Here is a 24,076-nt window from a genome sequence, read left to right as displayed (position 1 = left end):
GACTATTGTGATCTCTTTGGGCTGATTTGATGAAATTTTGATGATGGGGGCCTAGATTTTGGAGAGAGGTGGGGGCTGAAGTTGTATGTGAGTATCTAACTTGATGCATATATTCCTACTATTTTTTTTTTTTCCTCTAAAGGTCAGGGGGGCCCGGGCCCCTTTAGGCCTGCAGTCCCTCCTGGATGGGCTTGCTCTGTTACCATTTTTTTTTTAAGATTTTAGTTCAAAAATTTTTTTTAAGCTTTTTCTTTTTGCTTGTGCTTGGAAGTAGAACATATAATCCATCAGCATAAAAAAACTTTTGAAGGTGTTTCTAATTATTTTTTAAGGGGAACACCTTGACCTAAACGTGGTGCCACCACTGGTTTGATATATGTGTTTAAATACATATTTTTAATTTTTAAACAATATTATACATATTTTTACGCATTTTTTCATCCACACGTATTTTCAAAAAAATACAAATAATGTTACTAGAACAACGTTACCAAGCCCTCAATTTCTCTTCATTTTGAACTCTTTCATCTCGATCCGCTTGTTAGCTTTCGTAATTTGAATGTGAAAGATAAGTTACTACTATGCAAAAAAAAAAAAAAAAAAAAAATAAAAAAAAAACACGTGCAATTTTTTTAAAGAAAATTACAGTCCAATTGTAGATGTTGGTAATGACTAATGAGTAATGACACCGACCTTAATATACCTTTAACCATACTTTGTGTCAAACTCCAAGCTATAGTTGGATACAAATCCTTTTGTTTTCGTTTATTGAAAGTATATGGTTTATGATTTCGTTAATATTTGTGAACTAGCTAGTAAATATGGGTGTCTTTCTTTTAAGAAAAAAAATTGGGGGAGATACTCTAGTTGGCTTATATTTTTGTTGTAAATAAAAAATTTATATATATATATATATATAAATTTGCAATATCATTTCCTAGATCGTAGACAAAACCAAAACGCAAGTCATTCTCACATAACACGATTTCCTTCTAAAGAAAATATCTGGCATGAAAACAAAGTATTGGTAACTTTCTTAGTTCTTAGTAAATTCCTTGAAGATGAAAGACTTGGTACTCTTAAAAAGACAGGAACGTCTAGTTAAGCACTGTGATTGTTAAGCAACTTGCAAACATCAAGAAATTATTATGCCCCTGAGGACCAAGGTGTACAAAATAATTTTCGCAACGAAAATATTAAAGTTATTTCAAACTTTAGTACAAAAAATTTACAATCTAATGTGGTACCTGTAAGAATATATTGTTACAACTTAAACAACATAATAATTAATAAATGACTATTTGAGATTTCTTTATTTATTTTACTTTTTTAGTGATTGGTAATTAGTCAGTTTAAGGCCTAAGTATTAAATCCTTGGAAAATTCTTACTTCCACCTTTTGCATTCCTCTACCTCTCATAGGAGGATAAGGGTAATCCTCTTAAGCATGATATGTGGTCCAATAAGACTCCAAACGCTGGCCTTTGAGAAAGTACAAAACTATTGCTATCTAATTGTTAGTGTACACACCAGCTCTAGGCCCACTATGGTTTATTTGTCCATCACATATATGTCTTGTACTACACACATACAACTCATATTTACTGCCCTCATATCTCTGTTTATGTACTACACATACAACTCCTAAAAATCTCTGTTTATAACATTTTACAACAAATTATAAGTGACAAATTGTTACCAGCTATTTTTTATGGGCAAAATAAGTAATTTTAGCCATTGGTAGCAAAAAAATAATTTCAATAATATATTCAAATTAAAACAAGTAACAACTTACTATTGAAAAAATTGTTGTGGAGCTCTTCAAAATTCCCTTTACTAGTTTTGGCATGTACAAATACAATAAAATGATTTCACAATTCTAAGCCTAATCTTTTACCCATTGCTTTCTTATATCTCACAAGGTACAAAGACAAGAAAAACAAAGCAAATTCGAGTTAATGGACCACCAAGCATTTTGGATAATACTTCCCATCGTGTGTGCATGCATTGCTGTGCTCACCTCCGCTCTAGGAGGCCGGAAGTCTGGCTCTTCCAGACTTCCCCCAGGTCCCCACCCTTTTCCGATCATCGGAAACATCCTGGAGTTGGGCAACAAACCCCATCAAGATGTTGCCAAGCTCTCCAAAACCTATGGACCCCTTATGACTCTCAAGCTTGGGAGCATAACAACCATAGTCATTTCCTCTCCAGACATTGCCAAAGAAGCACTGCAAAAAAATGACCAAGCCTTCTCCGGCCGAACTATCCCGGACACCTGCCGTGTATTTGACCACCACAAAGTTTCAATAGTGTGGTTGCCTGCATTGGCTCGTTGGAGGAACTTCAGGAAAGTTTCTGCCACGCAAATATTTGCTCCACAACAACTTGATGCCACACAAGCCCTTCGACAACAAAAGGTGCAAGAATTACTGGATCATGTAAACCAATGTTGCAGCAATGGTGGGAAAGTGGTTGATATTGGTCGAGCAGCCTTCATTACAATACTTAATGCCATATCAAACACATTTTTTTCCATTGACTTGGCCCATTATAGTTCAGATTTATCGGGTCAAGATTTCCAGGAGCTTGTATGTGTTGGCATGGAATTAGGTGGAAAGCCTAATATTGCAGACTATTTCCCATTACTTCGTTTAGTTGACCCACAAGGTGCACGACGAAGGATGGCGATTTATTATGGCAAATTGATCGAGATTTTTGACAGAATCATCAATGAACGAGTACAATTAAGAGCTTCAGAGGGTTCTAATGCAAGAAACGATTTACTAGATTCCTTTCTCAATCTTGCTGAAGATGATAATTCAGACTTAAGCCGCGACGATTTCAAACATTTGCTTCTGGTATTGACTAACTTCCTTATAGCTTTGCTTTTGGTATTGAATTCCATAATATAAGCCTTTTAAACTAATCTCTTGAGACTATGTACCGAGATATACTCTTTAGGCAGTTATAAGTGATGAAGCGTAAGTTCGTCAGTAGAACAAGTTCGTCAGTAGAATAAGTTCATCAGTAGAGTTATACTGATGAAGTGTAAGCTCGTCAGTCAAGTTGGTCAGATGGAAGCAATTCTCAGCCTGTATGAACGTACTCTCAGAGGTGGTCACCGGTGTGGTGCCTGCCACAATACCTCCGATACCAAAGTCAGTATAAGAAGCTCTCTTGGGAATAAACAATGTAATTGAACAGAATAAAAGAGATCTCTTAGTGTCTGTGTGTGCATACCTTGTATTTGGCAATGTGTGGGCTTTATATATGCTTTTCATAGCTTTTAGCCGTTGGGGTAGTTATGGAGGTCTTAATGCTCCTCTTGGTAACGTTTGGTGCTGTATAATGTGGCTTTAATGTGCTCCAACGGTTCATATAGTTGGCTTTGTAACCGTTCTGGGTGTAATTGTGCTGCATTGAATGGCCTTCCTGCCTTCGTCAATGACGTAGGTATTAATATGCTCGTCCAGGGATATTTTCGTCGATATTATGGTTGTCGTCTTCGGTAAATGAGTTCGTCAGTACCGTCAAATGCCCCCCGATTCTGTGGTCGTCGTGACTTGTAATGACGACCGCAGAATGTGAAAGGTTTTGGGCTGTAAATAACTCCAATTCGTGTGACCATTGGGTTTCCCGCTAGTTTTCAGTTTTTTGAGCCTTTGTTTCTAAACTTCTCCCCTTATCTTCGTCAATACCTTTTGTGACTTACACCCTTCTAAGTCATTTTTGGCTTTTGTGACTTACACCCTTTTAAGGATTTTGTCATCGTCAGTAACTTACATCCGTCGGGGCGGAATCTTGTTACTTAGTCATTTTTGGCTTTTGTGACTTACACCCTTTTAGGGATCTTGTCATCGTCAGTAACTTACATCCGTCGAGGCGGAATCTTGTTACTTAGTCATTTTTGGCTTTTGTGACTTACGCCCTTTTAGGGATCTTGTCATCGTCAGTAACTTACATCCGTCAAGGCGGAATCTTGTTACTTAGCAATTTTTGGCTTTTGTGACTTACACCCTTCTAGGAATCTTGTCATCGTCAGAAACTTACATCCATCAAGGGATCTTGTCATCGTCAGTAACTTACATCCGTCGAGGCAGAATCTTGTTACTTAGCCATTTTTTGCTTTTGTGACTTACACCCATTTAGGGATCTTGTCATCGTCAGTAACTTACATCTGTCGAGGCAGAATCTTGTTACTTATCCATTTTTGTCATCGTCAGTAACTTACATCCGTCGAGGCGGAATCTTGTTACTTAGTCATTTTTGAGACTTGTAGCTGCTCAGTCCTGCTTGTTATGGAGACATTAGCTGAATAATTCATTTATTAATTTCAATGACGAATACATTTTTAGTTACATCTATTGGTGGTATTTCTTCAAGTGCTCGATGTTCCATGGCCTCGGGAGCCTCTGTCCGTCTAGGGTTTCCAGGTGATAGCTACCTTGTCCAAAGTAGTGGGTGACTCGGTAAGGTCCTTCTCATGTGGGCTTACAGAACCACAGCGAGAACCCCGACGGGAGAAACCCCCTTTAGACTCACCTTCGTCACTAAACCGACGATCTGAGCAGTCCCTTTTCTGTCCTCTACGTTCGTCCTCCTTCCTTTCCTTATTCTCTGATTTTTCCACATCCCTCATGGCAGCTAGTGCTTCTTCTGTATTCATGTACTTCTGTGCTTTCAGGAGCATCTCTGCCATCGTTTTTGGAGGGTTTTTTGCGAGTGAAGAAACGAACTTCCTGGATCGTAGTCCCACTTTGAAGGTCGTCAACTGCACCTTATCGTCAGCTTCGTCCACCTCCAGGGTTTTCCGAGTGAAGCGTTTCACATAGGACCTCAAGGTTTCTTTCTCTCCTTGTTTGATGATGAGTAAATGATCCGCCGGCCTCTTAGGACGTTGTCCTCTAATGAAATGACGTAAAAAGGAGATGCTCAACTGTTCAAAGTTATCGACGGACGATGTTGGCAGCTTTGTGAACCATTCCCTTGCAGCTCCTTTGAGAGTGGTAGGGAAGGAACAACACAATATCTCGTCTGGGGGCTGCTAAAGCCCTAGTGTCGTCTTGAAGGTATTAAGATGATCCTGAGGATCCTTGAGCCCGTCAAATGGTTCAAGTAGCGGCAACCGAAATTTTGACGGCACGGGACATTCGAGGACTGTCGTGGTGAAAGGCGAATCTGTTGCCCTGACCATTCGATCCACACTTCGTTCTGTTTTCTCTTTGATGGCGCTTTTTAATTCGTCCATCTCCCTCCTCATCTCTCGAAGAAGGTCTGAATTTTGCTCGGCGGGAGTGTTTGGCCTTCGATGGTCACTTCTTCTGTGGCTGTCTCCCTCGTCATCCTAGTTCTCTTTAGACCGATTATCCTCCTGTTGAAGCCTTAGCTTCATTTCCTTATTTTGCTTGGTAAGTTCTTCGACGGTAGCTACAAGAGCCTGGATCTGTTGAGCCAAGGCTGCAGAATCTTGATTGGACTCCATCTGATCGTAATAGTTGGTTGGAAACTACTCTTTTAAGTCTGAACACGAAAATTTCGTCCCCACAGACGGCGCCACACTGATGAAGTGTAAGTTCGTCAGTAGAACAAGTTTGTCAGTAGAATAAGTTCGTCAGTAGAGTTATACTGATGAAGTGTAAGCTCGTCAGTCAAGTTGGTCAGATGGAAGCAATCCTCAGCCTGTATGAACGTACTCTTAGAGGTGGTCACCGGTGTGGTGCCTGCCACAATGTTTCCGATGCCAAAGTCAGTATAAGAAGCTCTCTTGGGAATAAACAATGTAATTGAACAGAATGAAAGAGATCTCTTAGTGTCTATGTGTGTGCGTACCTTGTACTTGGCAACGTGTGGGCTTTATATATGCTTTTCATAGCTTCTAGCCGTTGGGGTAGTTATGGAGGTCTTAATGCTCCTCTTGGTAACGTTTGGTGCTGTGTAATGTGGCTTTGATATGTTCCAACGGTTCATACAGTTGACTTTGTAACCGTTCTGGGTGTAATTGTGCTGCATTAAATGGCCTTCCTGCCTTCGTCAATGACGTGGGTATTAATATGCTCGTCCAGGGATATCTTCGTCGATATCATGGTCGTCGTCTTCGGTAAATGAGTTCGTCAGTACCGTCAATAAGCCATCATGATTTTTTTTTTTTTTTTGAGATGATATAAGCCATCAAGAATATTATTTCTTTCCAATCATAAATAAGTTGTGTTATCAACAGCAAGTTCATTACGCAAGACCTGTATAATATTTTTCCTTCCGACAATGGTGTGACTTTAAATTTTAAGATATTTTATACTTAATTCCATCTGCCTTGATGCTATAAATAAATTATCACTTATCTAAAAATCATAAACTGTTGGTAATTAATAAATTTAATCATTCAATCATAATTCTTAATTGCTCTTTCTGAAATCTTATTGCAAGGAGGGGGGAGAATATTTTCCAAGGAATGACGGAAAACCAACAGTTTATTCACTAGTTTTTATTGTAGTCGCGTCCTCCTAACTCTTTGTTAGAATTAACCTTATCAAAAGCAAATGATAAGAGTATTACTTTCTGTCTTTATTAGTTTATAGGAAACTTAATCAAGTGTTCTTAACTAGCTCTCACACTATTTTGTACCAGGATTTATTTGTTGCAGGGGTTGACACAACATCAAGCACAATTGAATGGGCAATGGCAGAGTTACTTCACAACCCTGAAAAAATGGCAAAGGTCCGAGATGAGCTAGAAAAAGTCCTGGGCAAGGATGGGCTTGTTCAAGAATTGGACACCTCTAAGTTCCCTTTTTTACGAGCAATAGTGAAAGAAACCCTTCGTTTGCACCCACCAGGACCTTTCCTAGTTCCCCACAGGGCAGAAACCGTTGTAGAAATGTGTGGCTTCACTGTGCCCAAACATGCGCAAATTCTAGTCAATGTGTGGGCAATGGGGCGAGATCCAAGCATATGGACAGACCCTAATATATTTTTGCCTGAAAGGTTCTTAGAGCGCACCACTGACTTTAAAGGTCAAGATTTTGAGTTGATTCCATTTGGAGCTGGAAGAAGGATTTGTCCTGGATTACCATTAGCTAACAAGATGGTACACTTGATGTTGGCATCTCTTGTTCATTGCTTTCATTGGAGACTTGCGGGTGAGTTGAAGCCAGAAGATATAGACATGAGTGAGACCTTTGGAATCACCTTACACAGGTCTGAGCCTCTCCGGGCTATTCCCATCAGGGTATAACTTCTACTATTTTCGTAGCCAATTATATTTGCCTGTGTGTAGAATCGTTTAATATATGTTAGGATTTTCTGTAAGCAATAAGCATGACAAAGATCACTGTATGCATGGTATCGTACTTCATTGGTAGTTTTAAACTTCTTGACGCTGTGTGACAAGAAATTTAAAGGTAATATAATAATTGTTCAAAGGCAAGGGTGGACATGCGACTATGTTTATTCTATTAAAGTCAATTTTCTTGTATGTGAATCATGTGATCTTTTAACCCTCAATCATTTCTGGGCCATATGGACAGACAGAAACAAAGCCACGTGTGAAATTTTAAATTAGACTCATAAGAATATGTTGACCTTATATTACTTCATTGGTAGTTTTAAACTTCTTGACGCTGTGTGACAAGAAATTTAAAGGTAATATAATAATTGTTCAAAGGCAAGGGTGGACATGCGACTATGTTTATTCTATTAAAGTCAATTTTCTTGTATGTGAATCATGTGATCTTTTAACCCTCAATCATTTCTGGGCCATATGGACAGACAGAAACAAAGCCACGTGTGAAATTTTAAATTAGACTCATAAGAATATGTTGACCTTATATACCTTAAGTTCTAACCAAACGCCGTGCTATCTCAATGATTGTTGGTTAACTTGGCTTTCTAGTATAACATCAATGCCAGATCTTGTTTCCTATATGTATGCTGTGTACTGGCTTCCTTAAATCCCCTGTATCGATAATAATGCGATAGTTGAAAGTTCATCAGATCTGTTAGCTACTAGGTAAACAAGAGAAAGCTAAGTGATCTATAGATATGTGACACACTATAAACTTTCAATCTCGGATTGGAGGGATCTCGTTCAAAACCTATTCATAAAACCATCTAAGTGTATCGCTTAAATAAGCTAAATGACTTATCAAATATGTTATGTGACTAAAAGTATACATGAATGATTTTATTAATCACCACATAGTGTGTTGAAGGAATTTTCCTTCAAACCAATTTGGAGGTAAATAGTTTCCAATTAGAAAAATGGTGTAGTTGTCATCTGATATAAATAAGGAAAAAATTTCAAGTTCTAACCAATTGGAACCAAATTTTGTCAAACCCATTGTGTAGCAATTTTTTTTTTTTTTTTTGAACAAGTTACTACTTGACAATTGATGAAACGATCCATATGTACTTTTAGTCACATGATCTATCTAATAATTCATATGATTTGTTTCAATTATACACATTAATGTGTTTATGAATGATAAAGTAATAGATTAGAGGAGACTCCTCCAATCCAGTTTAGAGGAAAAACTGCGTTAGATAAAATAATAGTATTAGCAGAGGGCTAAAGAAAACAAGTATGTAATTAGTATGTTATATTATTTGTATAGTGAAGAAGAAAGAAAGTTTGTGAGAGAGTGAGAAAAGCAAATACACAAAAGAAAACTCTTGCAAAAGAGACCAATTTAGGAATAAGCATATGATTGTTACACTATCATGGGGATTTTTTCTTTTTTGGGATAATCGCAAGACTCTTGACTCAACATAGGAGACTTCTAAAGAAGCAAGTGTTACTGTTAGCTCCAAAGCTAAGGTTATTCTAGGAAAAGACGTTAATAAAGGTAAACATAGGAGGAAAAGAAGCAATAAGTCTTTTTTATTATTATAACTTTTTTTATCATCATTTATATTTTATAAATGAGCATATACCCCTATTGTTTCTCTCTTAGTTAAATCCTAACAAAATCTTATAATTCTTAAAATATTCCATTGTGCAATGTCTAATATACTCCTACTAAATTTTAATGTGCCAAAAATTTCTCAGTGTACTTTGAATTTTATGTGGTATACTGGTAGTCATGCTTGGAAAGTTAGAACGATGATATATGGTGTTCTATTTGTTACCTAGAGAATACTAATTTATTAGGTTTAAATTTTCTATACTTATAATTTTATCTAATAGAAACTTTGATGACATATGTCTTTTGCTATTTTGTTCTTTTTTTTTTTTAATTTATTTTCCTGTTTAAAAAGGTATTCATTAAAAATAAGTAATCTAAACATCGTAGTTAGATTCATAAAATAAGATAATAAAGAATGAAGATCTTCAAAAAATCTTCATTGTAGATGATTGCAAATATTTAATTTAATGAAGATCTTCAAAAAATTGTAGCATATCTTATTATTTATTGCGAAAATTTAAATATGAATAACCTAATTTTGCTACCATATTTTCTTTTCCACCCAAAAAAACACAGCTGACCCTAAACTAATTAGCTAGCCTATTGTAGCCGCCAAATGCAGCTGTTAAAAGCCTACAATGATAAGGAAACAATAGCTTATAGAGTCAGCTACTTTATTTCCAAAATTGTGTTAAAAGCATGCCAAACTCTTCCCTAAACAAAAGCAACCCAAGCCAAAACACCAAATTAGTATCATGAAGGATAAAAGCCTCTTCCACTACTCAAAAACAAGTCATTAGCAACACCCCAAACTCAATATAAAAGTCTCTCTTCAGCTCAAAAATCAACCAACCATGCTCTACCCTTAGAGCTGAAACTTAAGACCAAAAGCCCATTTAGTCAACTAACATTCTCACAATTCTGAGGTTTAGGGGTGGAAATATGGGTACAAGAGAACCTTCTCTCTCTTCCTCACAACCTCTCTCAATTTCCTCTTCTCGCTGACTATGGGTCAAATTTTCAGACCTGTGTACTTTTTCTGCATTTTCTTGTATTTCAGTTATGGCATTTTGATTTCTTTCTTGTTAAAGCACCATTAGCCTTTTGTTTATTATACATTTAGAATTTTAGGCTTGATTTTCCACAAACAAACATTTCTAAAGAACCAAGGAGAGACTTGGGCCATTCTCGCATTTTTTGTCATTGTCACAAAAACGTCCCCGACAATTGGTATATCTGTAAAAGAAAATATTGTTAAAGATTTATTTTAATTTATTTTAAGTTTAGTTAATGACACTGAATATTTAATAAGCCACATGTCACCATTTAATTGGTTCAACTATCAAATGAGATAGTATGATGTGGACATGTCGGCAAACCACTAATGGTGGGGCTGCTTTTGCTAACGGAGGTAAATTTCATAGTGTAAAATCTAAATAACCTCAAAACTTTAAGGGTGTACTTTATAATTTACCTTAAATTTAAAAATAACATAATAATTGCTAAGAAACAAGGTGGCCAAGCAACCGTGTTTATTCGTATAATGTCAATGCTCTTATATGCAACTGTGATTGTTATAATAACGTCAATGCTAATTATTAGATGTGATATTTTAGCCCCCAGGAATTCCTGGGCAATTTGGACGAACAGAAACAAAGTGATATGTGAAACTAGATATATGTACAAAAATATATATGTTAAGATTTATGATTGCAGAAGTTTTATTAGAATTATAAATTAAACACTCAAGTAGAAAATAACAAATACTTTGTCCCCACACTCTAAGTAGAACTAGAATACACAAAATTTCTCGATAAAGTTTATTTACTGATACTTAAAAAAAAAAATATTATAGACATTTTACTGCACACACTACTCTTCACTATTTCACTCTTTGATTTTTATTTATTTATTTCCTTACACTTGCATTTGCTCTCTAGCTTATGCAATTTTTTTTTTTTTTTGAAAGTGCTTATAGCCTTATACACTTACTGGATCGATACGACACCTATCAGATCCACTTTCATGCACACGGTAGAATAATTGGGCTATATCTAGAACTCGTGAAGGACAAACCTATACTACACAAAGTGACAAAGAAGAATAGAGACAATTCAGACAAAACTTTAAGAGTCCGTTTGGTTGGAGGAGCAGAAAAGTGGGAAGATGAAAATTGTGGGAGGATGGAAAAGTAGAATGATAGAAAATATTTGATTTTCCGTCTTGTGTGTTTGGTTGGAGGGGTGAAAAAGTGGCCGAAGGTCTCTTTTGTTTAGTTGTAGAGAAAAATGGAAGGATAAAAATTGTAATTTATATAAATTGACTATTATACCCTTATTACATTATATGTAAGAAATATATTTATTTGCACTCATTAAATAATATAAAATTTACAACATCATACATATAAATTTTTATTTTTATTTTTATTATTATAATGTAAAAATTACAATAGTGTACATATGAATTTAATTGGGCAAAAGATTTTATAACTAGCAAAAACGTGGTCAGCAAATTTACACTACATTCAGCCTACAAAAACGTTGCTATGCTGATTAAACAAGGGAAAAAAAAAAGACGTGAAAGAAGAGAACCTGGACGTTGTTGTGTTGTGAGAAGGTAAAGTGATAAGGATGAGAAAAAACAAACGTCATCAGGTCATGAATAAAGTGAGGGGTAGAGGGTACTTGTGTAAAATGCATTTCATAGCACTTTTCCCTCCCCATTTTCCTCCCAATTTGGGAAGATAAAAAAAGCAGGCCCGGGAGGGAAAACTTTCTCCCTTGTTTTCTGCCTCTCCTATTTTTTCTTCCTCAATCAAATAGTGAAAAAATAGCATTTTCCATCATATTTTCCTCTCCCTATTTTCCATTCTCCTTGTTTTTACCCCAAGAAGCTGCTATAACCTACAAGTTGAAAATCTAGCATGCATGGAATAAGAAAGTCAAGAAAATCAATTTCTCTTCATTTTGAACTCTTCCATCTCCGCTTGTTAGCTTTCTTCACAATTTGAATGTGAAAGATAATAAGTTACTACTATGCAAAAAAAAAAAAAAAACACACACACACATGCAATTTTTTTAAAAGAAAATCAGAGTCCAATTGTAAATGTCGGTAATGAATAATGAGTAATGACACCGACCTTAATATACCTTTAACCAAACTTTGTGCCAAACTCCAAGCTATAGTTGGATACAAATCCTTTTGTTTTCGTTTATTGAAAGTATATGGTTTATGATTTCGTTAATATTTGTGAACTAGCTAGTAAATATGGATGTCTTTCTTTTAAGGAAAAAAAAATTTGGGGCGATATTCTAGTTGGCTTATATTTTTATTGTAAATAAAAATTGTTTATATATATATATATATATATACACAAATTTGCAATATCATTTCCTAGATCGTAGACAAAACCAAAACGCAAGTCATTCTCACATAACACGATTTCCTTCTAAAGAAAATATCTGGCATGAAAACGAAGTATTGGTAACTTTCTTAGTTCTTAGTAAATTCCTTGAAGATGAAATACTTTTCTTTTTTTTTGAGAAAGTTGAAGATGAAATACTTGGTACAATTAAAAAGACAGGAACGTCTAGTTAAGCCCTGTGATTGTTAAGCAACTTGCAAACATCAAGAAATTATTATACCCCTGAGGATCTAGGCGTACACAATAATTTTCGCAACAAAAATATTAAAGTTATTTCAAATTTTATTACAAAAAATTTACAATCTAATGTGGTACCGGTAAGAATATATTGTTACTACTTTTTTTTTTTCTGAATATATATATATATATATATATTGTTACTACTTAGACAACATAGTAAATGACCATTTGAGATTTCTTTATTTATTTTACTTTTTTAGTGATTGGTAATTAGTCAGTTCAAGGCTTAAGTATTAAATCCTTGGAAAATTATTACTTCCACCTGTTGGATTCCTATGCCTCTCATAGGAGCAGAAGGGTGTTCCTCTTAAGCATGATATGTGGTCCAAATTCCAATAAGACTCCAAACGCTGGCCTTTGAGAAAGTAAAAAACTATTGCCACCTAATTGTTAGCGTACACACGAGCTCTAGGCCCACTATGGTTTATTTGTCCATCACATGTCTTTTACTACACACATAAAACTCATATTTACTGCCCTCATGTGTCTGTTTATGTACTGCACATACGACATTCATATTAATTTGTAAGAGAAATGTTATGTTTATAGTATTTCACAACATATTATAAGTGGCAAATTGTTACTAACTATTTTTTATGAGCAAAATAAATAATTTTAGCCATTGATAGGTAAAAAAATAATTTCAATAATTGATTCAAATTAAAATAAGTAACAGCTTATCATTGAAAAAATATTGTGAAGTGCTTCAAAATTCCCTTTACTAGTTTAACGCATATACAAATCCTATAGAATGATTTCACAATTCTAAGACTGATCTTTTACCCATTGCTTTCTTATATCTCACAATGTACAAAGACATGAAAAACAAAGCAAATTCGAGTTAATGCACCACCAAGCATTTTGGATAATACTTCCCATCGTGTGGGTATGCATTGCTACGCTCACCTCTGCTCTAGGTGGCCGGAAGTCTGGCTCTTCCAGACTTCCCCCAGGTCCCCACCCTTTTCCAATCATCGGAAACATCCTGGAGTTGAGCGACAAACCCCATCAAGATGTTGCCAAGCTCTCCAAAACCTATGGACCCCTTCTCCGGCCGAACTATCCCGGACACTGGCCATGTATTTGACCACCACAAAGTTTCAATAGTGTGGTTGCCTGCATTGGCTCGTTGGAGGAACCTCAGGAAAGTTTCTGCCACGCAAATATTTGCTCCACAACAACTTTATGCCACACAAGCCCTTCGACAACCAAAGGTGCAAGAATTACTTGACCATGTTAACCAATGTTGTAGCAATGGTGGGAAAGTGGTTGATATTGGTCGAGCAGCCTTCATTACAGTACTTAATGTCATATCAAACACTTTTTTTTCCATTGACTTGGCCCATTATAGTTCAGATATATCGGGTCAAGATTTCCAGGAGCTTGAACGTGTTGTCATGGAATTACGTGGAAAGCCTAATATTGCAGACTATTTCCTAGTAATTGGCTAATCCTTTGACAAAATACACTCAACTTGTAATTGGGTAGTTCTAGATGTTTTTAAACACTTCGAGAAACAAGGTTTCAAGATCAAGTGTTGAAGTCATCAAGTCTGTCTAAGAAACAAGCTGAAGAAGTGCAAATTCATTAAAGCTCGACACCTGCTCGATAGCTGCTCGACAGCTTCTATCTGTCGAGATTTATAAAATCAGATTTTCTGATTTGATTTCTTGGGATCCGTGAATATATCTTTGGGCCTTCTTTTCATCTAACCCTAAACATATAAAATGATTGCTTTAAGGGCCGTCAAAGTGTTCATAAGTTGCACAAGCATTGAGAAAACTCTGTTTAAGCAAATTGTGACCAGAGATAAAGTTTTGCCCTAGTTCATCTCTTCTGAAGAAGTTGCTGTGTATGTGCACTTTTGGGTTTTGTGACCAAGCATCTTCTTGATCTTCATTGTGGATGAACTAAAGAACTTTGCAGCCAACAACTTTTTCTAGTTGGTGATTAAAGTCGTGTACTGGGATCTGCGCATTGGTTAGTCACGTACATGGGAGCCGTGCATTAAAAGTGGGAACTGTCACTACAGAACAAGTCTAATTGGGTATTGGGGTAAGCGTTCAACTGTAAGTTGGTAAGATACTTGGGATTCCTTTACTTGTAACTGCTTGTTGTGATAATAGTGGAGTTTCAGGAGTGGTGACCTGAAAATCACTCGGTGGGCTTTTTGTCGTCAGATTTTTCCCCATTCGTAAACAAATCACCGTGTCATTTATTTTCCGCTGCATTATTAGGTTATTGATGATTTGTTTGTGCTACCACGCGTTTGCATGTTAAATTGATTAATTAATAACTTGGCTAATTAATTAATTAATTTAATCACAAGTGGTCAATACGTTTGTGGCCTATCAAATGGTATCAGAGCATGCACACTTTGATTAGATTTAATCTTTACTATGTTGATCCATTGACCCCTATTTGTCATGGATAGAGGATTGTCATTAATCATGCCTCCTTTATTTGATGGCACTAACTATGCATACTGGAAAGTACGCATGAGAGCTTTCTAGCAATCATTAGATAAGAAAGTATGGCAAGCTATAGAGGTTGGCTGGACCAAGCCAAAAGAAGTGCCGGTCAATTGGGATGAAGCAAAGATCAAGACGGCAAACTTCAACAGCAGAGCATTGAATGCTTTATTCAGTGCTGTCACCAAAGAGGAGTTTAGGAAGATATCCTTCACAGAAATTGCAAAGGAAGCATGGATCATCCTCCAGACAACCTATGAGGGTACAAAGGCTGTCAAGGATTCAAAGTTTCAAAGGCTTACTACAAGCTTTGAAGAAATAAAGATGAAGGAGGATGACTCGTTCGATGAGTTCTATGCCAAGCTCAAGGATATAGTGAACTCAACCTTCAATCTTGGGGAAACCATTCCTGAATCCAAGATTGTGAGGAAAGTGTCAGATCTCTACTCGAGAGATTTCATGCAAAGATTACAACAATCGAGGAATCAAAGGATATTGACAAGATTCCTTTGACTGAGCTGGTTGGAAACTTGTAGACCTATGAGCTAGGATTATCTAGGATTGGCAAGTCGGGTAAAGGCAAGAGCATGGCTTTGAAGGCAAAGAGCGGTGACACAGATAAGTCTACCGATGATGAAGATTCCAAGATGAAGTCTTACATTACAAGGCAGTTCAAGAAATTTATGAAGAATGCCAATGGGAGGAGCTTCGATAAGGACCGCAAACAATCCAGTTCTTTTTAGTCTAAGGGGTAAGACAAAGGGAAAAAAGATGCTAAGGATGGCGATCAGTACACTGTTCCTATAGAACCAAAGTGTTTTGGAAGTCATGGATTCGGTCACATGAAGCATGAATGCCCCACATATCTCAAGAGCATTGGGAAGAGCAAGGCACTTGCTGCAACCTTGAGTGACACTGAGCCTGAAGATGATTCCGACAATAAGGATGACGGAATCTTAAATGCCTTCACTGCCATAATCAATCATACTGAAGGGATTGTTGAAGACGTGGAAGAAGAAGAAGAATTGGTGGATTCTAAGTATGAAAAGATTGATGAAATTGATGAAGCTAATCAAACGATTGGCGCACTGAGATTTGAGAACAATTTTTTGGCTGAAAAGACCAAGAAGCTTGAAGCGGAACTGTTTCAAGTCAGAGTTCAATTGGAGAGAACTTCAAGTGCAAAGCTTGATGAGATGCTCAGCATTCAGAAATCTGCTTCGGATCGAACAGGTTTAGGGTATGATCTTTCTTCCTTTCATATTGCTTCTACTAGTGCTACTGTTTTTGTTTCTCCTGCTAATAATACTGAAATTGAGAATATTGATGCTAAAACTGAATTAGCTAGTGAGAACTTAGACAAGGGTAAATCTATCTTAGTACCCCCTAAGTAGGATAAAAAAGATGTTAAAAACCCTAGGACTAAGAAGGTTAACTCTCAAAAGTCTAAACAGAAGAAGCAGCATCTCTGTCATCATTGTGGAGCTGCCGGTCATACTCAACCAAATTGTTATAAGTGGTTAGCCACTCAACAGAGTAACGACATAATCGCATCTGGAAGCCAGAATCAGCTTCAATCCTCTCTTGTTCCTCTTGGTGATCTTCTCAAAGCCCTCATGTTCTTTACAAACTTGAACGGTTTCAATTCTTCCCCCTCACCGCCGGTTCAAGGGTTTAATCAAAGGAAAGGTTCTTTCAAGGTGTGGAAAAAAAAGGACTCTAAGTGATTTCATCACTTTCTTCTATCTTCTTGTTTTTGTTTGTTGCATTACTTGTATGTTTTGCATTTATTTTGAGTCAGTCTAGTTTTATGCTTTGCTTTGTTTAACATATTTTTGTGTGTTTGCTTTCAATTTTGTTTATTTTGTTTTAAATATAAAAAAAAAATTGAAAAATCTGAAAAATACAAAAAACAGTGTGTGTTTTATGTACTTTGATACTTGTGTACCTTGGATGGCCATTGAAACAAAGTTTCTAAACTTTGCATCTTGTGTAGCTTAGATGAGCATCTCTATGCACAACTAAGTAAGTGAGTTTTGTGGCTCTTGTTTATGATGAGTAAGATTAAGTCATCTGTTGAACTTAACACTAGCATCTCTCTTTTTGACAAGTAGGACTAGAGAATCCTAAGAGAAATGCATAAATAACCATCTCACAACTGTTGTCCGTGAATCATGAAAGACACCTGTATGCTTCGGCATAGCAAAAGTGTAGTGTCAATGACATTTGTGTGTATAGCAAAATTCGAATGTCAAATATCATTGGGTATTTCTTTTCTTTCTCTTAAATTCCCATGCATGATATGCTAAATAAAAGAAAAAATATGCAAAGAACATAAAAAGCAAAAAGATCAAAGATGCTTTAAATATGATTGCAAGCGTGTATTCTAGGAGATGTGAGAGTTATAAGATATACCTCAAAGGTGATAGTCCCCATCAAACAGTTATAATTGTGTGTGAGTTAAAGTTATTTTCTTATATCTCAGATCGTCATAATATGTATACACATATGCAATCTTGCGATGTTTTTCACACACAAAACGCAATATTCTTTGTTACTCTTGATACATGTGCAGGTACAATGTGATTTGGCCATCACAAAGGTGTTACATGTGCTAATGTATGCTCACTAAACTATCTTGACTTGTTTTTTAAAAATAAAATTGGTTAAACTTGTTTAGTGTATATGTGTTTTTTTTTTTTTTTTTGAGGATCCATGTGCTTAAAATTCTTGTTAAGAGATGTTTTTAAGAGCATAATATGTTGATTGGATCATTGGTTGGGTTGCCTGTTGGGTTGCATTCATGTCTATGTTTTTCTCTTCTCGAAAAACTGTTTTGAAAAGCTGGCTTGACACCTCCTCGATACCTAGCTATTTGTTGAGCTTCTCAAGCCTTTTTCTTATCGCAATCTCGACACCTCCTCAACATCTGGTGGATCGATCAATAAAGTTCCTACCTCCTCGATACCTTCTCGATATCTGGTGGATCAATTAAGCTTCTATTCCTTGAAGATGATTCTTGATCCTCGATACCTCTCGACACCTGCAACTGTCAAAGTTCATTTTCTTGACACCTACCTCGACAGTTGTCTCGACACCTTAGTTGTCGAGATTTACTGAGGTTCCTATATAAGCTCCTTCTACGATCCAGTTCTCACTTTTCTTGATCTCTCTCTCAACAAAATCTCTCTTTTCACTCCCAAACACTCTTTTCTCACTCAAAACCTTCAATCCACGTAATTTTCGGCCTATCCTTACTTCAAATCACTTTGTATGCTCTCTTATCACTTCATTCTTCATGCATTTCATGTTTTATAACCTAGGTTTTGGGATTTTTGAAAATTTTTGGTGTTTTTCAAAATTGTTGAGTGTTTCTTGAAATTTTGGGTTAGGTTTTCATTTAAATGTGTTTCAAAAATCATACATTGCATCACATTTGCATTATAATGGTATTCTCATGCATTTAGATGTGTGAAATATGCTTGTGTGCTAGTAGGATTAGATTGGGCTGAGCCTATGATGAATTTTTTTTTTGCATGTCACATGTTCATGCATTCCCCATGCATATGTACTCTCTTTTCAATATTTGATATATTTGAATTGCTTAGGACTTTTCTGAGTGTTTCTCTCTCTCTCTCTCTCTCTCTCTCTCTCTCTCTTTCTCTCTCTTTATTTACGTTAGTCGTGTCTATGACACCTAAACGTAAGTCTGCTCTGTCGCAGAACCCTCTACGTTCTAGGACATCTTCATCTTCTGATCCTACTCCTTCTAACATTCGGTTCTATGATGAGGATGCTCGTAAGGCTTTCTCGAAGAACTTCTCTAGACGAGGCGTTCATTCGGAACGCAAGTCATTTTGGCCAACTTCGCCGACACTGACCTTCCCTCTTTCATTCACAATCGGGGATGGGAGTCACTGTGTGACGTCCCGGTCACTTGTCCTCTCGTGCTGATTCAGGAGTTTTACTCTAACATGCATAGGATTAATCGTTCAGTACCTTTCTTTTTCACTCGCGTTCAAGGTACGTGCATTCCTGTCACACTGCAGCTTGTTGCGAATGTGCTTCGGGTTCCTAGGATAGTGCATCCTGACTATCCTAGTTGTAAGCGTCTGCAGACTGTGTCTAAAGATGAGCTCATGGCTACTTTTTGTGAGCGCCCTGATGATTGGGGTGAGTGTCAGTATACACCATGTAATTCTTTTGCTAAAGGCCTTTATTTCATAAACATGATTATAACTTTTGTACTCCATCCTCTCTCTCACTACAACTCCATCACAGAGCCTCGTGCTCAATTTTTGTCATCTCTTCTTAAGCATCTTACCATATATTTCCCTTCTCATTTCATTCTCTCTACTATAGATGTTCATTTAGATTTGGTGTCCCGTGATAAGTTCATATTTCCTTCCGCTATCATGAGGATCTTACGCCATTTTTCTGTCCCTTTTCCTATGCCTGACCACTTCACACACATTTGTGCCATAGACGCTGCTACCGTAAAATGTAGTGCAACGCAGTTTAGGTTGCAATAGCTGGGTTCCACTCCTCCCTCCTGTCCGGCTCCATCTCATTCAGCTCCATCCACATCCGCTCCCTCTTCTTCCTTGGGCGATGTATCACTTGGAGACATCATGGTGCAGCTGCAGCGCATGGATGCTTGCCTTGATACACTATCTACTGAGTTGTATCAAGTGAACATTCGTGTCGGTCATATTGCATGACGACAGGCGACTATGGGTGGTTTTGCTCCTAAGGCTACTCCTTCATTGCCTCCTTCAGTGGTTTCTGATTTTGATGTTGAGGATGATGATGATAATGGTGATGACAATGACGCTTCGGATGATGATGAAGATGCTAGCTCTACCGATGAGATGTCTACTTGACACTCTTACCGTTTGTCACTCGTGACAAAAAGGGGGAGTAGTTTTAGATATTGAGAATAGTCATACTTAAGGGGAAAGTTAGTGTAGGATATCTTTGTTAGGGGGAGAGTGTTGATTTGAGGGATGTAATGAGGATATGATGTATCTTTTTCTTTTCTACCTTATCAGATACATTGTTCTTGTACATTAGGTCTTGTGACCAGTTTTTACATACATTGTACTTATATTCTTTATATGTGGATGTATGTTTCTTTCACTTACCTTTTCATGTATTGTTTCTTTTCTATCTTTATACACATGATTCATCTATTATTTCTGTTTTACACAAAGATGCCTTGATGAGTTCTGTTTAAAAGTGTTTTAGAAATACAGGTTGTCAAAATCCACTTGCCATAAACTCTCTTCTTGTAAAGTTTTTCAAGAGTTTGTGTTAGGATAGATTTTATTGTATTCAACAAGTGAATATGAGTTGAGTGATTTATGACTTCTCTCATATGTTCATTTGTTTGTTGTGGTTTTGTCATGGATTGCCAAAGGGGGAGATTGTTAGGACATATGTGGTTTTACTTGTTAGAGAACATATGTCATTCTTCTATGTAATTGGCTAATCCTTTGACAAAATACACTCAACTTGTAATTGGGTAGTTCTAGATGTTTTTAAACACTTCGAGAAACAAGGTTTCAAGATCAAGTGTTGAAGTCATCAAGTCTGTCTAAGAAACAAGCTGAAGAAGTGCAAATTCATTAAAGCTCGACACCTGCTCGATAGCTTCTCGACAGCTTCTATCTGTCGAGATTTATAAAACCGGATTTTTTGATCTGATTTCTTGGGATCTGTGAATATGTCTTTGGGCCTTCTTTTCTTCTAACCCTAAACATATAAAATGATTGTTTTAAGGGTCATTAAAGTGTTCACAAGTTGCACAAGTATTAAGAAAACTCTGTTCAAGCAAATTGTGACTGGAGACAAAGTTTTGCCCTAGTTCATCTCTTCTGAAGAAGTTGCTGTGTATGTGCACCTTTGGATTTTGTGACCAACCATCTTCTTGATCTTCATCGTGAATGAACTGAAGAACTTTGCAGCCAACAACTCTTTCTAGTTGGTGATTGAAGTTGTGTACTGAGATCCGCACATTGGTTAGTCACGTACTTGGGAGCTGTGCATCAAAAGGGGGAACTGTCACTACAGAACAAGTCCAATGGGGTATTGGGGTAAGGGTTCAACTGTAGGTTGGTAAGGTATTTGGGATTCCTTTACTTGTAACCGCTTGTTGTGATAATAGTGGAGTTTCGAAAGTGGTAACCTAAAAATCACCCGGTGGGGTTTTTGCCGTCAGGTTTTTCTCCATTCGTAAACAAATCACCGTGTCATTTATTTTCCACTGCATTATTAGGTTATTGGTGATTTGTTTATGCTACCACGCATTTGCATGTTAAATTGATTAATTAATAACTTAGCTAATTAATTAATTGGTTTAATCACAAGGAGTCAATACATTTGTGGCCTATCAGTATTGACTAACTTCCTTAAGCTTTGCTTCTGATATTGAAATCCATAATATAAGCCTTTTAAACTCATCTCTTGAGACTATGTACCAAGATGTACTTTTTAGGCAGTTATAAGTCATCATGAATTTTTTTTTTTTTTAGAGACAGTATAAACCATCATGAATAATATTTCTTTTCAACCATGCTTTGGTCATCCAAAGAATTAAATAAGTTCTAGTATCAATAGCAAGTTCATTACACATGACTTGTATAACATTTTTCCTTTAGGCAATGGTGTGACTTTAATTTTAAGAAATTTCATACTTAATACTATCTGTCTTGATACTACAAATAAATTACCACTCGTCTAAAAATCGTAGACGGTTAGAAACTAATTAATTTAATCATAATTCTTAATTGCTCTTTCTGAAATACTATTGCAAGGGGGAGGGAGAATATTGTCCAAGGAATGACGGAAAACCAGTAGCTTATTCACTAGTTTTATTGTAGTCGTGTTCTCCTAACTCTTAATTTGTTAGAATTAACCTTATCAAAAGCAAATGATAAGAGTATTGCTTTCTGTATTTATTAGTTTATAGTAAAATTAGTCAAGTGCTCTTAACAAGCTCTCACACTATTTTTGTATCAGGATTTATTTGTTGCAACATCAAGCACAATTGAATGGGCAATGACATAGTTACTTCACAACCCTGAAAAAATCGCAAAGGCCCGAGATGAGCTAGAAAAAGTCCTAGGCAAGGATGGTCTTGTTCAAGAATTGGACATTTCTAAGTTCCCTTTTTTACAAGCAATAGTAAAAGAAACCTTTCGTTTGCACCCACCAGCACCATTCCTACTTCCCCACAAGGCTGAAACCGATGTAGAAATGTGTGGCTTCACTGTGCCCAAAAATGCACAAATTCTAGTAAATGTGCGGGCAATGGGGCGAGATCCAAGCATATGGACAGACCCCAACATATTTTTGCCTGAAAGGTTCTTAGAGCACACTACTGACTTTAAAGATCAAGACTTTGAGTTGATTCCATTTGGAGCTGGAAGAAGGATTTGTCTTGGATTACCATTAGCTAACAAGATGGTACACTTGATGTTGGCATCTTGTTCATTGCTTTCATTGGAGACTTGCTTATGAGATGAAGCCAGAAGATATAGATATGAGTAAGACCTTTGGAATCATCTTACATAGGTCTGAGCCTCTCTAGGCTATTCCCATCAGGGTATAATTTCTATTATTTTTGTAGCCAAATATATTTGCCTGTTTGTAGGATCGTTTAATATATGTTAGGATTTTTTGTAAGCAATAAGCATGACAAAGATCACTATATGCCAGTGGTGGCTCCAGGAATTTTGTTTAGGGGGGTCACTAAAAAATTTTAATAAAAAAAGAACTTGAATATATCGAATTATCGACAAAAAAAAAATTTAATACATAAAGTTTTACAATTTTCTTCTACAAGTTTTCAAATTTTAAATTGTTATATGATAGTTCATTACGAGTACCTATTACTAATATGGGTAGTTATGAGCCTATATGGCCATTTTATTTTGTTAAGTTTATCTAACTTTTATTTTTATGCAGTTGTTATTTTCTATTTGTTATTGTTTTTATAAAAAAAAATTAAACTAAATGACTAAACCAAACTCATTAGTTTTGTATTAATTATTGACGCACACGACCACACTCATTTATACATAAAATTATACACTACGTGTCTACTTAATTAACTAATCAAATGTTTGGACAATTACTAACTTTACATTTTTTTTTTCTTGAATTTTATAGCCTTTATAACAAAAAGTTATTATAATATGATAATAATACACACACAAGTAACAAACCATCTCTATTTCCTAATTATTAAATTATATAAATTTATATTATATTTATATTGTATACACATACATCAACATACATCATAATTCACACAAATAACATTATAACAAAAAGTAATGTATACAATCAATATTAAACATACTCACACATATAATAGAAATAAATTTATAAAAAAGAGTGACACAATTCACAAACACTTACTCTTTACATTTAGAATTGGAAATACTTGTAATGAGAGCGTGCAAAAATATTTTTAAGAATAAATTAAAGTATTAAACTAACCAAAAAAAAAACATATTTTATACATATAATTTTGGTAATTTTAAACTTCTTGAACCCCTGAATATAGTGTAGCGCCGCCTATGCATGGTATTGTACATCATTGGTAGTTTTAAGCTTCTTGATGCTGTGTGACAAGAAATTTTAAAATAATATAATTGTTGGGAAATTTAGGCCTCAGTTGATAGAATTAACAAGTTTTAAACCCAAGTTATTAATTAGATTTATTATGAATAAACCTTCTTAAAACACATAAACATTAATATCATGTCAATACTATGCACAGCAAAATAGTAAATAAGACAAGATATGATGATCCAGAAAAACCAATGAAATAAACTAGTTTCGCAATAAAAAACCTAAGGGGAAACCTTCCCAAAAAGCAATTCATTATAGTAAAGAGAAGTTTTAGATCTAGTATAAAACCTTTGTTCCTAGATTCTACAAACCCCGTAGATGAACTTACAGCAGAAACCTTCTACCGCTTCAGAACTTTTGAAGTCTCTAGGATATGAACGCCACCAATGATGCATGGATC

The 24,076-nt window shown here is 36.0% G+C and overlaps 1 protein-coding gene and 1 pseudogene across 1 annotated transcript; both read left to right on the top strand.

Moving 5' to 3' along the window:
• The first annotated feature begins 1,873 nt into the window (after nucleotides 1-1,873).
• LOC112039772 (cytochrome P450 76T24) lies at nucleotides 1,874-7,370 on the top strand. The gene is made up of 2 exons (XM_024072677.2): nucleotides 1,874-2,857; nucleotides 6,624-7,370. The coding sequence occupies exons 1-2, from the start codon at nucleotides 1,958-1,960 to the stop codon at nucleotides 7,227-7,229; spliced, it is 1,506 nt and encodes a 501-aa protein (XP_023928445.2). The 5' UTR covers nucleotides 1,874-1,957; the 3' UTR covers nucleotides 7,230-7,370.
• Nucleotides 7,371-13,409: 6,039 nt separating this feature from the next.
• LOC112012636 (cytochrome P450 76T24-like) lies at nucleotides 13,410-22,627 on the top strand (annotated as a pseudogene).
• Nucleotides 22,628-24,076: the final 1,449 nt, after the last annotated feature.

This window comes from Quercus suber, unplaced genomic scaffold, assembly GCF_002906115.3.
Source record: "Quercus suber isolate HL8 unplaced genomic scaffold, Cork oak 2.0 scaffold_141, whole genome shotgun sequence".
Taxonomy (NCBI): domain Eukaryota; kingdom Viridiplantae; phylum Streptophyta; class Magnoliopsida; order Fagales; family Fagaceae; genus Quercus; species Quercus suber.
Note: the sequence above shows the minus strand (reverse complement) of the source record. Positions and strands in the feature narration are given on the sequence as shown.

Coding starts and splice junctions, on each gene's coding strand:
- LOC112039772 (XM_024072677.2), top strand. CDS start 1,958: ATGGACCACCAAGCATTTTGGATAATACTTCCCATCGTGTGTGCATGC. Junction 2,858..6,623: donor ATTTCAAACATTTGCTTCTG/GTATTGACTAAC, acceptor ATTTTGTACCAG/GATTTATTTGTTGCAGGGGT.